General features: G+C 46.5%; 1 protein-coding gene across 1 annotated transcript in view; it reads left to right on the top strand.

The window, feature by feature from the left end:
* Window positions 1–15,544, top strand: part of ANXA11 (annexin A11) — a 152,630-nt gene that overhangs the window by 79,731 nt on the left and 57,355 nt on the right. The window contains exons 2-4 of the mRNA XM_063958729.1: window positions 5,607–5,685; window positions 13,292–13,386; window positions 13,725–14,213. Of these exons, the coding sequence (XP_063814799.1) occupies window positions 5,634–5,685; window positions 13,292–13,386; window positions 13,725–14,213 (636 nt within the window). The 5' untranslated portion in view covers window positions 5,607–5,633. The remainder of the gene's footprint in view (window positions 1–5,606; window positions 5,686–13,291; window positions 13,387–13,724; window positions 14,214–15,544) is intronic.

Here is a 15,544-nt window from a genome sequence, read left to right on the forward strand (position 1 = left end):
ATATACACACATACTGGTGTTATACTGCAACCAGCGATCGCCTCAGCCTGGATGTGCAGCGCTGGGGTGGCTTGGTCGGATTCCCTGACTGAAAATATTGATACCCTTGACAGGGACAGTATTTTATTGACTATAGAGCATTTAAAGGATGCATTTCTATATATGCGAGATGCACAGAGGGATATTTGCACTCTGGCATCAAGAGTAAGTGCGATGTCCATATCTGCCAGAAGATGTTTATAGACACGACAGTGGTCAGGTGATGCAGATTCCAAACGGCACATGGAAGTATTGCCGTATAAAGGGGAGGAGTTATTTGGGGTCGGTCCATCGGACCTGGTGGCCTCGGCAACAGCTGGAAAATCCACCTTTTTTACCCCAAATCACATCTCAGCAGAAAAAGACACCGTCTTTTCAGCCTCAGTCCTTTCGTCCCCATAAGGGCAAGCGGGCAAAAGGCCAGTCATATCTGCCCAGGGATAGAGGAAAGGGAAGAAGACTGCAGCAGGCAGCCCATTCCCAGGAACAGAAGCCCTCCACAGCTTCTGCCAAGTCCTCAGCATGACGCTGGGGCCGTACAAGCGGACTCAAGTGCGGTGGGGGGTCGTCTCAAGAGTTTCAGCGCGTAGTGGGCTCACTCGCAAGTGGACCCCTGGATCCTACAAGTAGTATCCCAGGGGTACAGACTGGAGATTCGAGATGTCTCCCCCTCGCAGGCTCCTGATGTCTGCTTTACCAACGTCTTCCTCCGACAGGGAGGCAGTATTGGAAACAATTCACAAGCTGTATTCCCAGCAGGTGATAATCAAAGTACCCCTCCTACAACAAGGAAAGGGGTATTATTCCACACTATATTGTGGTACTGAAGCCAGACGGCTCGGTGAGACCTATTCTAAATGGGAAATCTTTGAACACTTACATACAAAGGTTCAAATCAAGATGGAGTCACTCAGAGCAGTGATAGCGAACCAGGAAGAAGGGGACTATATGGTGTCCCTGGACATCAAGGATGCTTACCTCCATGTCCCAAATTGCCCTTCTCACCAAGGGTACCTCAGGTTCGTGGTACGGAACTGTCACTATCAGTTTCAGACGCTGCCGTTTGGATTGTCCACGGCACCCCGGGTCTTTACCAAAGTAATGGCCGAAATGATGATTCTTCTTCAAAGAAAAGGCGTCTTAATTATCCCTTACTTGGACGATCTCCTGATAAGGGCAAGGTCCAGAGAACAGTTGGAAGTCGGAGTAGCACTATCTCAAGTAGTTCTACGACAGCACGGGTGGATTCTAAATATCCAAAATCGCAGCCGTTTCCGACGACACGTCTGCTGTTCCTAGGGATGGTTCTGGACACAGTCCAGAAAAAGGTGTTTCTCCCGGAGGAGAAAGCCAGGGAGTTATCCGAGCTAGTCAGGAACCTCCTAAAACCAGGAAAAGTGTCAGTGCATCATTGCACAAGAGTCCTGGGAAAAATGGTGGCTTATTACGAAGCGATTCCATTCGGCAGATTCCACGCAAGAACTTTTCAGTGGGATCTGCTGGACAAATGGTCCGGATCGCATTTTCAGATGCATCAGCGGATAACCCTATCTCCAAGGACAAGGGTGTCTCTCCTGTGGTGGTTACAGAGTGCTCATCTTCTAGAGGGCCGCAGATTCGGCATTCAGGATTGGATGCTGGTGACCACGGAGGCCAGCCTGAGAGGCTGGGGAGCAGTCACACAGGGAAAAAATTTCCAGGGAGTGTGATCAAGTCTGGAGATTTTTCTCCACATAAATATACTGGAGCTAAGGGCAATTTACAATGCTCTAAGCTTAGCAAGACCTCTGCTTCAAGGTCAGCCGGTATTGATCCAGTGGGACAACATCACGGCAGTCGCCCACGTAAACAGACAGGGCGGCACAAGAAGCAGGAGGGCAATGGCAGAAACTGCAAGGATTTTTCGCTGGGCGGAAAATCATGTGATAGCACTGTCAGCAGTGTTCATTCCGTGAGTGGACAACTGGGAAGCAGACTTCCTCAGCAGGCACAACCTCCACCCGGGAGAGTGGGGACTTCATCGGGAAGTCTTCCACATGATTGTGAACCGTTGGAAAAGACCAAAGGTGGACATGATGGCGTCCCGCCTGAACAAAAAACTGGACAAGTATTGCGCCAGGTCAAAAGACCCTCAGGCAATAGCTGTGGACGTTCTGGTAACACCGTGGGTGTACCAGTCGGTGTATGTCTTCCCTCCTCTGCTTCTCATACCCAAGGTATTGAGAATTATAAGACGTAGAGGAGTAAGAACTATACTCGTGGCTCCGGATTGGCCAAGAAGGACTTGGTACCCGGAACTTCAAGAGATGCTCACAGAGGACTCATGGCCTCTGCCGCTAAGAAGGGACTTGCTTCAGCAAGTACCATGTCTGTTCCAAGACTTACCGCGGCTGCGTTTGACGGCATGGCGGTTGAACGCCGGATCCTAAGGGAAAAAGACATTCCGGAAGAGGTCATTCCTACCCTGGTAAAAGCCAGGAAGGAGGTGACCCCACAACATTATCACCACATGTGGCGAAAATATGTTGCGTGGCGTGAGGCCAGGAAGGCCCCATGAAGAAATTTCAACTCGGTCGTTTCCTGCATTTCCTGCAAACAGGAGTGTCTATGGGCCTCAAATTGGGGTCCATTAAGGTTCAAATTTCGGCCCTGTCGATTTTCTTCCAGAAAGAATTGGTTTCAGTTCCTGAAGTCCAGAAGTTTGTCAAGGGAGTACTGCATATACAACCCCCTTTTGTGCCTCCAGTGGCACTGTGGGATCTCAACGTAGTTCTGGGATTCCTAAAATCACATTGGTTTAAACCGCTCAAATCTGTGGATTTGAAATATCTCACAGGGAAAGTGACCATGCTGTTGGCCCTGGCCTCGGCCAGGCGAGTGTCAGAATTGGCGGCGTTTGTCTCAAAAAAGCCCATATCTGATTGTCCATTCGGACAGGGCAGAGCGGCGGACTCATCCCCAGTTTCTCCCTAAGGTGGTGTCAGTGTTTCACCCGAACCAGCTTATTGTGGTACCTGCGGCTACTAGGGACTTGGAGGACTCCAAGTTGCTAGATGTTGTCAGGGCCCTGAAAATATAGTTTCCAGGAGGGCTGGAGTCAGGAAAACTGACTTGCTGTTATCCTGTATGCACCCAACAAACTGGGTGCTCTTGCTTCTAAGCAGACGATTGCTAGTTGGATGTGTAGTACAATTCAGCTTGCACATTCTGTGGCAGGCCTGCCACAGCCAAAATATGTAAATGCCCATTCCACAAGGAAGGTGGGCTCATCTTGGGCGGCTGCCTGAGGGGTCTCGGCTTTACAACTTTGCCGAGCTGATACTTGGTCAGGGGCACACCCTGACTGAGGAGGACCTGGAGTTCTCTCATTCGGTGCTGCAGAGTCATCCGCACTCTCCCGCCCGTTTGGGAGCTTTGGTATAATCCCCATGGTCCTGACGGAGTCCCCAGCATCCACTTAGGACGTCAGAGAAAATAAGAATTTACTTACCGATAATTCTATTTCTCGTAGTCCGTAGTGGATGCTGGGCGCCCATCCCAAGTGCGGATTGTCTGCAATACTTGTACATAGTTATTGTTACAAAAATCAGGTTATTATTGTTGTGAGCCATCTTTTCAGATGCTCCGCTGTTATCATGCTGTTAACTGGGTTCAGATCACAGGTTGTACAGTGTGATTGGTGTGGCTGGTATGAGTCTTACCCGGGATTCAAAATCCTTCCTTATTGTGTACGCTCGTCCGGGCACAGTATCCTAACTGAGGCTTGGAGGAGGGTCGTAGGGGGAGGAGCCAGTGCACACCACCTGATCCTAAAGCTTTTACTTTTGTGCCCTGTCTCCTGCGGAGCCGCTAATCCCCATGGTCCTGACGGAGTCCCCAGCATCCACTACGGACTACGAGAAATAGAATTATCGGTAAGTAAATTCTTATTTTTTACAGCTTTGGACAAAGAATGTGTGTCATTCATATCACTTCCTGCCCCGTTGGAGCTTACAGTCTAAATTCCCAAACATATTAGCACTCGCACATATAAACACTAGGGTTCATTTTTCCAGAATCCAATTGCACTACCAGTATGTTGTTTTTTGTTGTTGTAGTGTTAGAGGAAACCAGAGCAATTGTAAAATGGTGTGAGGCAAAAATGCTAGCCACTACACAACTGTGTTCCTTCCTGGGAGCATGTTCAACAACGGCATATGAACTTAAGCATTGTAGGGCTTTCAAAACAACACTGGGTGGGATTTGTCAAAGCTTGGAGAGAGTTAAAGTACTAACCAATCAGCTCCTGACTGTCATTTATTAAACACAGCCTGTAAAATGAACGTAGCTGATTGGCTGCTACTTTATCATTGTCCAAGCTCTGACAAATAATCCTCCCTTATCACAGAACACTTTCTAGAGAAAATGCTTGTCATCTAGATTAGTTTGCTGTTTGGTTCTTACAGAGTCACATGAATTTCTGATTGCATAATAAGCCAAAGCTTTTGTAACAAACAGGTCTAACATTCAAAGTTTTTGAAAATATGTCAGTCTCACAAACGGATTCCCTTCGCATCCTCTCCTGATTGGATGTAATATATTCCTGGATGTCGTTACACATAAATAAAATATTTTAGTGACCTTTGGCAGAGTTGAAGGAAAATGTAACCAAAATTGCTTTGGTTTCTTGCAACAGGTTAAATTTTCTGTGGCAAGTGAGTAGAAACAGATCATCTCATCTCATCATATGACGGGCTGGTCATCTCATAAAATAACAGGGCTCTGCACTGTAATAATGGTCATCTCGTCAGGTGACAGGGCTCTGCACTGTATATTGGTTGTCTCGTCAGATGACGAAGCTCTGCACTGTGTACTGGTCTGCACTGTGTACTGGTCATCTCATCAAATAATGGGCTCTGCACTGTATATTGGTCATCTCGTCAGGTGACAGAGCTCTGCACTTTATATTGGTCAACTCGTCAGGTGACAGAGCTCTGCACTGTATATAGGTCATCTCGTCAGGTAACAGAACTCCGCACTGTATATTGATCATTTCGTCAAATGACAAAGCTCTGCACTGTGTACTGGTCATCTCATAAAATAATGGGCTCTGCACTGTATGCTGGTCATCTCGTCAGGTGACAGAGCTCTTCACTGTGTACTGGTCTGGTGACAGCTCTGCACTGTAAACTGGTCATCTCGTCAGATCACAAAGCTCTGCACGGTGTACTGGTCATCTCATCAAATAACATGGCTCTGCACTGTATATTGGTCATCTGATCAGGTGACAGAGCTCTGCACTGTATATTGCTCATTTCGTCAGATGACGAAGCTCTGCACTGTGTACTGGTCATCTCATCAAATAATGGGCTCTGCACTGTATACTGGTTATCTCGTCGGTCATGTGGTGCTGCTTTGCACTGTATACTAGTCAAGTGATTTTTGTTTAGTGGGGATTATTTAATTAATCTACTTGTGAATTGGTAGTATATTGTTAATGGCATGGGATAATGCAAGCAGTGTGTGTGGGATGGGGGCACTGTAACATTGTGTACATTTTTGTAATAATATGTAACCTATCTTTCCAGCTGCTGAATTTCCATCACATTTAAACAATGAGTTATCCCGGCTATCCTCCAATGGGTGGGTATCCACCACTCCCTACAGGTAAGATATATATTACCACTTATATTTTTAATTTTATACTTTAATGCTGTGTCATTAGTTACTTTGTGATGTTACATGTGAGTGTGTATACCAGGCATTCCCAACCACGGTCCTCAAGGCACACCAACAGGGCAGGTTTTAGTGATATCCAGGCTGCAGCACAGATGGTTAAATCAAAATAACTGAGCTACTAATTAAGTCACCTGTGCTGAAGCCTGGATATCACTAAAACCTGCACTGTTAGTGTGCCTTGAGGACCGTGGTTGGGAATGCCTGGTGTATACAGTCGGTGAAAAAAACAACCTGTTTTATTTACATATTCGGACAAATTAGCAATCATCTGATCTTCATCAGGTCCTAAAAATGTAAAGTTTAACCTCATTTGATAAATAACTCATTTGTGTGACACATTTTTATAGTTATTTATCAAATAAAAATTAATCCTATAGGATTAGGCAATCACTGAGCAAGTAGGAAAACCCTACACTACACAAGGATTACGGCTCCATAGATCTACAATCATTAGGTCGACTCCATATGGATAACATTGAAAAGGTTGATATGGACAAATAGTCGACATGGTCATTAGGTCGACCTATGAAAGGTCAACATGGGAAAAGGTTCACAGGTACAAAAGTTCAACAGAGAATGGTCGACACAACATTTTTGCATACTGCTTACTATTCCCAATCGTAGTCCACGTGGGTGGTAAAGTATGAAAAAGTTAACCTTTTGTACCTGTTGACCTTTCATAGGTCAACGTAATGATCATGTCGACCATATGGTGTTGACCTAGTGACTGCCTAACCAGACACTGTAGAGCTATTGACCACATACCTATCATGAGAACAACATACCAGCTGTAAAGCAATGGTTGCGGAGTGACGGTGATTTGAAATTGTTTTGCACTGATACAACTGGACACTTTGGGGTCATTAAGTAAACCATGGTATACCTGAGTTTTTTTTAGAGGAAAATATAAATATGTTTTATTGACAATTGAATATATAAATTACACATTAGTTATTTGGACATTATTATTGTTAAGTAATGCTATACTTCAGGTCTAAACTTACTACACTTTTTTCACTGCTTTATTAAATTGTTATTTTGTATGTTTTCAATTACTATCACACCTAATCATGGTTGGTTCATCATATTTTTATGTGTTAGTGTTTTAGTGTTGTATGTTGTGTATTGTGATGATTTTGGGGTGCCTACGTTGGATTGGCGCTATTACTTGTGCTAATAGTTATTACTGTCTGATACCAGTTCCAGCTGAAGTTTGGCAAAACTGGACCTTGCAACAGCACGATGAGGCTAAGCACATCATAAAATCTCCAGCTGAGGAGCCCATTTGTCAACGGGTGATAGAATTCGTTGTGTATGATAAAACTCGTTGCATATGATAAATGGTGCTCCCGCCAATCTGCTCTCACATGACATGATTGGCCGGAGCACCATTTATCATACACAACAAGTTTTATCACTCGTTGATAAATGAGTCCCTGAATAATCTAAAAAGAAAAGAGTGAAGGTTTTGGAATAGCCAAATCCAAAGTTCACTAAACACCATTGAAATGCTGTGATGGGACGTCTCGAAAGCTGCTCATACAGAGGGTGTGCTTTCTCTTTCATTCTCATGCACAGTGTCAGGCGTGTCCTCAGCACTTTTAATCGCAATCTCCTTTTGATCTCAGCTGCTCCTCTTAGTGGTTTATATGCCTGTCATGGCAGAGAGGCATTGTGTTACTATACAAGATTCCCCGCATAGCTAATCGGCATGGATCATTAGAGGCAAAATACGGCATGCACTGACACCTGCACCAGTTCCGATCAATTGCTGCTGAGTAAAGTAATTGTGAATATGCATTTTCAGGGAGAATCTTGTCGTGTTTGTGTACTATTGGGGTGTCCCTGTTGCAGCCATTTACATAATGATCATTTAAATTTCTCTTACGTCCTAGAGGATGCTCTCCACATTAGTACCATGGGGTATAGACTGGTCCACTAGGAGCCACTGGCACTTTAAGAGTTTAATAGTGTGGGCTGGCTCCTCCCTCTATGCCCCTCCTACCAGACTCAGTTTAGATAATATGCCCGGAGGAGCCAGTCACAGCTAGGGGAGCTCCTAGAGCTTCTTTAGTTTTATTTTTTTTTAAGAGTAAGTTAGGCACAGGGAGGCTGCTGGAAACAGCCTCCCGACTTAGGGGGGGAGTAGTGTCCTCCCCTACGGGGTGAGAGCCACTTTCTTCGCTGACAGGACACTGGGCTCCTGAGGGGATAGATCGTTAGCCGCCGCAGGCGACCGCTCACCCCAGCAGCATGCCGCCACCCCCTAACAGAGCCAGAAGATGTTTGTGGTGAGTAAGTCACCGGCCCCCCTAGCAAGCGGGGAGCCAGTTTGAAGATGGCGGCAACAGGGTAGGGAGCGCAGTGGTACTTAGTGCAGCGCTGTGAGGGGCGCCCTGAGTCAGCGCATACACCCTAAACTGGTCGGCAAGCCTGTCAGGGACCCCGGATCACTGCCAGCACACACCTCAGGCCAGTATAATACAACTCCAGAGCAGGAAGCAGCGCCATGTTCAGGGGGCGGAGCTTCTCCTCAGAGCGGACCTAGCAGCGTTCAGCGCCATTTTCCTGCCTGCAGCTCCTATTCCACAGACGCTGACAGGGAGAGTTGTCCCTCCACACGCCTCTAGCTATCCTGTGCGGTACCAGGAGGTTATAAAAGGGGGGAGGGGAGGCTGCGTAAAGTCTGTGTAACCTATCAAGGTACACTGATAGCGCTGGTAGTTTTATTTGAGCTACCTCTGTAGCGCTGTGTGTGTGGGTTGGCTCTAATTTCTGTGTCCCTCTGTGTCATGCTTGGGGGGGGGGACTATGTAGCTGACATTTCTGTGTGTGTGGGTGGGTGTTTTTTCTTTTTTTATAATCTCACATAGCCATGTCTAGGGACTCTTTGTCTTATGCTGTAGAAGAGATTTCCTCTCAGGAGGAATCCATTCCATGTACACAGGAATGTAATGCCTTGTCTCAGATCCCTATTGTTGAGCCTGAGTGGTTAACTTCTGTCAAAGGAATGATCTCTCAGATCTCTACTAGGGTAGCTAATACTGAGATTGAAACTCAGGTGTTAAAGAAATCTATGGCATTGTGGTCAGGCTCTGTTCCTATTCCTGCAATATTCCCCAGCATGTTCCCACAGAAACGTTCACTTTCCCAAATTATGCAAGATGACACGGATACCGACTCTGATACTGCAGACGGTGATGGGGACGTGCTGAGGGGGGCGGTATCCCTTGCTAAGAGGGTGCAGCTCATGATTGAGGCCATTAGAGATGTGTTAAATAATACTGACACGCCACCTGAGCAGGTTGGGGAGGCTTACTTCACTGTTTAAAGAATTAAACGCCATATTTGAAAAATCCTGGGAGAACCCGGAGAAAAAATTCCAGATCCCTAAGGGGGGTTCTGGTTGCTTTTCCCTTCCCTGAGGAGGATAGGAAAAAATGGGAAAACCCACCCATTGTTGACGCATATGTCTCCAGACTTTCTAAAAAGGTGGTTTTACCTGTTCCAGGATCTACTGTGTTAAAAGAACCGGCTGATCGTAAGATTGTCACTACACTCAAATCCATTTACACTGCTTCAGGAGCGGCGTTAAGGCCGACTATCGCCTGTGCATGGATTTCTAAAGCCATAGTAAAGTGGTCAGGCACATTACTTAGATTCAGTGGATAGGAGTGATATTGAATTGTTTTTCTGTAACATACAGGATTCTGCGGGGTTCATGGAGGAATCCATGAAGGACCTGGGTACGCTGACTGCGCGGATATCTTCGATGTCGGTATCAACTTGCAGGGTACTCTGACTATGCCAATGGTCTGCAGACACGGAATCCAGGAGAAGTGTCAGACACAGGTCAGGCTCTATTTGGGGAAGCATTGGATGCGTGGATTTCCACGGCAACCACGGGTAAGTCACCTTTCCTTCCCTCTGCTACACCACCTACGAAAAAACCTTTTTCTTCAGCTGTGTCACAGTCCTTTCGGACCGCTAAGACAAAAAAGTCCAAGCCTCCTGCCACCTTCTTTAGAGGTGGTCATGGAAAATCCAGAAGGCCTGCACCCGCAGGCTCCCAGGTCCAGAAACCTGCTTCTGGTTCCTCAAAATCCTCAGCATGATGGTGGACCACACAGCCTGGAAGACGGCCTGGTGGGTGCGAGACTCAGACGTTTCAGCCACGTCGGGGTGTCCTCCGGCCTGGATCCCTGGGTACAGACTCGAGTTTCAAGAACTCCCGCCTCACCGTTTCTTCAAATCAGGCTTACTAGCTTTACTGACAGACAGGGCTATCATATGCAAAACAAGGGTTATTATTCAAACCTTTTTGTGGTACCGAAACCAGATGGTTCGGTCAGACCGATTTTGAACTTGAAGTCGTTAAACCCTTATCTGAGGGCGTTCAAATTCAAAATGGAGTCTCTGAGAGTGGTGATTTCAGGTCTAGAGGAGGGAGAATTTCTGGTATCCTTGGACATCAAGGATGTGTACCTCCACGTTCCGATTTGGCCGCCGCACCAGGCTTATCTCAGATTTGCACTGTTAGACAGTCACTATCAATTTCAGGCACTGCCATTCGTCCTCTCCACAGCACTGAGGGTGTTCACCAAGGTGATGGCAGAGATGATGGATCTCCTCCGCAGACAGGGGGTGAACATAATCCCATATCTGGACGATCTGCTGATAAAGGCGTCGTCAAGTGAAAAGCTGTTGCAGTCCATTGTTCTCATGACTCATCTTCTCAGGGCACACGGTTGGATCCTGAATCTTCCAAAATCACATTTGGAGCCGACCAGGAGGTTGTCTTTTCTGGGAATGATCCTCGACACGGAAGTGCAGAATGTGTTTCTACCGGAGGAGAAAACGTTGGTGATACAATCAATAGTCCGGGATGTCCTGAAGCCAGCCCGGGTTTCGGTTCATCTGTGCATTCGCCTTCTGGGGAAGTTGGTGGCCTCTTACGAGGCTCTACAGTATGGAAGGTTTCATGCTCGGGCCTTCCAACTGGATCTCCTGGACAAGTGATCGGGATCTCATCTACACATGCAGCAGAGAATACGTCTGTCGCCGAAAGCCAGGATATCACTCCTCTGGTGGCTGCAACTACCTCACCTTCTGGAGGTCCGCAGGTTCGGGATTCAGGACTGGATCCTTCTAACCACGGATGCAAGTCTCCGGGGCTGGGGCGCAGTCACTCAGGGGAAAACCTTCCAAGGAAGGTGGTCAAGCGTGAAATTCAGCCTTCCAATAAACATTCTGGAACTAAGAGCCGTCTACAAAGGTCTTCTCCAAGCGGCCCATCTTCTGCAAGATCGAGCCATTCAAGTGCAGTCGGACAATGTAATGATGGTGGCTTACATAAACCGACAGGGCGGAACGAAGAGCAAAGCTGCAATGTCCGAGGTAACAAGAATAATCCTCTGGGCAGAAAAACACACGTTGGCGCTGTCAGCAATCTTCATTCCGGGAGTAGACAACTGGCAAGCGGACTTCCTCAGCAGACACGATCTCCATCCAGGAGAGTGGGGACTCCATCCCGAGGTGTTCACAGAGGTAACAGATCTTTGGAGTGTACCTCAAATAGACATGATGGCCTCTCGTCTCAACAAGAAGCTTCGGCGGTATTGTTCCAGGTCAAGGGACCGGCAAGTCGTCGCGGTGGACGCCCTAGTGACTCCGTGGGTGTTCCAGTCGGTTTGCGTGTTTCCTCCACTTCCAATCATTCTAAGAGTTCTAAAACTCATAAGGAGAACAAGAGTTCAGGCAATCCTCATTGCTCCGGACTGGCCAAAAAGGGCTTAGTACGTGGATCTTCTGGATCTACTGCTAGAAGAGCCGAGGCCTCTTCCTCTTCGGGAGGACCTGCTACAGCAGGGGCCGTTCGCTTATCAAGACTTACCGCAGCTACGTTTGATGGCATGGAGGTTGAACGCCAGATATTAGCTCGGAAGGGCATTCTGAACAAGGTTATTCCTACCCTGATACAGGCTAGGAAAGGAGTAACGTCTAAACATTACCATCGTATTTGGAAAAAATATGTATCTTGGTGTGAGTCCAAGAAGTTTCCTACGGTGGAGTGTCAACTGGGACGGTTTCTCCTCTTCCTGCAAGCAGGTGTGGATATGGATCTGAGATTGGGATCCGTAAAGGTCCAGATTTCGTCCCTATCCATTTTCTTCCAGAAACAATTGGCTTCCCTTCCTGAAGTTCAGAGTTTCTTGAAAGGGGTTCTGCACATCCAGCCTCCCTTTGTGCCGCCTACGGCGCCCTGGGATCTTAACGTGGTGTTACAGTTCCTCCAGTCGGATTGGTTCGAACCTCTACTGGGGGTTGAGGTCAAGTTTCTTACGTGGAAGGCGGTCACTTTGTTGGCCTTAGCTTCTGCTAGACGTGTGTCAGAGTTGGGGGCTTTGTCTTGTAAGAGCCCCTACTTGATCTTCCATGAAGATAGAGCTGAGCTCCGGACACAGCAGCAGTTCCTTCCGAAGGTTGTGTCAGCATTTCATATCAACCAACCAACCTATTGTGGTGCCAGTTGCTACTGACTCCTCAATTTCATCAAAGTCCTTGGATGTTGTAAGGGCTCTGAAAATCTATGTGAAATCGGACTCTCTGTCCTGTATGATCCAAAGAAACTTTGGTGTCCTGCTTCTAAGCAGACGATCTCTCGCTGGATCAGGTTCACTGTCCAGCATGCGTATTCTACGGCAGTATTGCCGTGTCCTACGTCTGTTAAGGCCCACTCTACTCGTAAGGTGGGTTCTTCCTGGGCGGCTGCCCGGGGTTTCTCGGCTTTACAACTTTGCAGAGCGGCTACTTGGTCTGGGTCGAACACATTTGCAAAGTTCTACAAGTTTGGTACTTTGACCAAACTTCAGGTCCTCAGAGGCCAATCAGTTCTGCAGGAGCCTCCGTCGCTCTCCCTTCCGTTCTGGGAGCTTTGGTACATCCCCATGGTACTAATGTGGACCCCAGCATCCTCTAGGCCGTAAGAGAAAATAGTATTTTAATTACCTACCGGTAAATCCTTTTCTCGTAGTCCGTAGAGGATGCTTCGTTATCCTGCAGTGGTTACTTAGTTCAGTACTGCTTTGTTCTTTGTTAAGTACTGCGTTCTGATGTGATTCAGTCATGTTATTCAGCCGCTGCTGAGTTTCAAGCTTGTTAGCTTGGTTTGCCTGGTTTGTGTGAGCTGGTGTGAATCTCGCCACTATCTATGTAAATTCCTTCTCTCGAAGTTGTCCGTCTCCTCGGGCACAGTTCCTATACTGAGTCTGGTAGGAGGGGCATAGAGGGAGGAGCCAGCCCACACTCTCAAACTCTTAGAGTGCCAGTGGCTCCTAGTGGACCCGTCTATACCCCATGGTACTAATGTGGACCCCAGCATCCTCTACGGACTACGAGAAAAGGATTTACCGGTAGGTAATTAAAATCCTATTTACAGAGAGTCTAACTATATTGTGCATTTTATTTCTACAAGCAGCATGGGTTATGTTTTCTCAGGAAATCATTATAATTGCTCTTCATTCTCCTAATATAGGCAACAACCCATGGGGTGCACCCAGCAACAACCCACCTTCCATTGGGCTGGATATGTCTGGCTTCTCTCAGCAATACAACCCTCAGCAGTATGGGGTGAGTGCACATTCTGAGTTTGGGGCAATAAAATTACAGTTCGTGTTCTTCATTGATCTTACCATACAAAAAATAATGCTTTTCGGTCCTGTTGTATTTAGATGCCTGTAAGGGCAGTGCACTTGCAAGCATAAGGAAATCGGATAAATGTCGTTTATAGTAAATTGTATTATATTGCCTGTTTGTGTCTTACTCAATGCATGATGCTGCATCATCCACAAGTGTAAATGGAAGAAAATCCTGAAAAGAGGAGATTTAAGTGGTCCAATGTATACTGATAATGTAATATGTATCTAATGATTACACAATAATTAGTTAGATTGTGTCCTTTGTTACAGGGTGGGCCAGGCTTTCCAGGAGCAGGATTTGGAGGAATGAACCCACAGCCAGGAGGATATGGTGGTGGATATCCAGCACCTCCAGGACCTGGCTATGGGGCACCGCAGCAGCCTCAAGCACCTGGCTATGGGGCACCGCAGCAGCCTCAGGCACCTGGCTATGGGGCACCGCAGCAGCCTCAGGCACCTGGCTTTGGGGCACCACAACAGCCTCAGGGACCTGGTTATGGCGCACCGCAGCAGCCTCAAGGACCCGGTTATGGCATGTACCCTGCTCCGGGTGGAGAACAACAGCCTGGAATGCCTGGATTTAATTCAGGATACCCAGGCCAGCTGCCAGGGCAACCAATGCCAACCCCTGGCCAGCCTCCAGTGACCTACCCAGGACAACAGCCAGTACCAAGCTATCCTCAGGCTCCAGCCGTAAATCCCTCTATGCCACAATATCCATCTCAGCCTTCAGGAACGCCCAGCATTCCTCCTATGCCGGTAATACTAACATTATGCTAGCCTAGAGGTTCCCAAACGTGGTCCTCAAGGCACCCCAACGGTCCAGGTTTTTAATGTATCCATGCATTGCCACAGATGACTTCATTAACACCTCAGTCAATTTGATTGAGCCATGGATATACCTAAATCCTGGACTGTTGGGGTGCCTTGAGGACCGCGTTTGGGAAACTCTGCTAGCCAATTTTGAATGGTTTATTGACTTAACTGATAGATTTGAGCTGTCGTTTATGATTCACTATATTGTGTAAATCAGATATGCTAGTTAAAAGCAAGTAGTTAAATGAACAACACAGCCATAGCTTTCCAACTTAATGTGCTTCTCCAATTGAATATAGGAAGTAACCCGATCCCTTAGATATAAAAATACTATTTAGTACCAGTGTATACCAAGGCATACCTTTTACACTGCTGGGCAATTCAAACGGTTGCATCATAATCAAATCTGCTTGTTCTGGTTTTCTTCAAAAATGCTGCTTAAACATTGTCATAAGGAGACATTGGGGCTATCGGTATAGTATGAGTCCTGCATGATTAAAAGGTTTTCATTACATTGGCCATAATAGTGCAGCCTGTGTCCCATTATATGTATGGGGACAATGTTGGGTGTTCTGGCACATTTGACCAGCCTAAGAAATCAAGACCCTTGGGGTAGAGGAAAAGATTGGGAGATTGAGTTGCCTTTTTCCATCCCCAGCAGCTAGCGTAAAGAATCCTGTGCTGTACCAATTTTTTTTTTTTAATCCAAAACAAATTATGCTTATGTTCCCAACCTGCGCTCCGCAATGTGCGCGCTTCTCCAAACCTTGCAAAGCTTCACATTGGATAGTGCAAACTATCAATCCCGCAGTAGACGTGAGACATCACAAAGCAGCATTTGTAAATTTGTTAATTAATTAACCGTAATGACACCAAAGCATGCCTCTTTCCTTGGGTGTTCCACCCACTATGAGAACATCATATTGGCAGTGACAAAATGCCGAAAAGATGAGATTAAACCAGAGTTTCCTAAACTCTGCCATTACAGTCCAGGTTTTAAGGATATCCATGCTTGAGCACTTTTGACTTAAGCTCAGTCAATTTGATGTATCCATCTTGACTCAAGTTTGGATATCCTTACAATCTGGACTGTAATGGTAGAAGCTAGGAAACTCTGGATTAAACAATTTAAAAGTGAGTTGTATTATTTATTTTTGGGCTTGTCAGGTATTTGTATCTCCTGTTGAAGTTATTACTTGGTGTTCTTTACAATTACAAGTGCGACTCACACTTTAACCATTATTTACATTGACATTTATTCAGGCCTTTTGAAG

The sequence above is a fragment of the Pseudophryne corroboree genome, chromosome 3, assembly GCF_028390025.1.
Source record: "Pseudophryne corroboree isolate aPseCor3 chromosome 3, aPseCor3.hap2, whole genome shotgun sequence".
Taxonomy (NCBI): Eukaryota; Metazoa; Chordata; class Amphibia; order Anura; family Myobatrachidae; genus Pseudophryne; species Pseudophryne corroboree.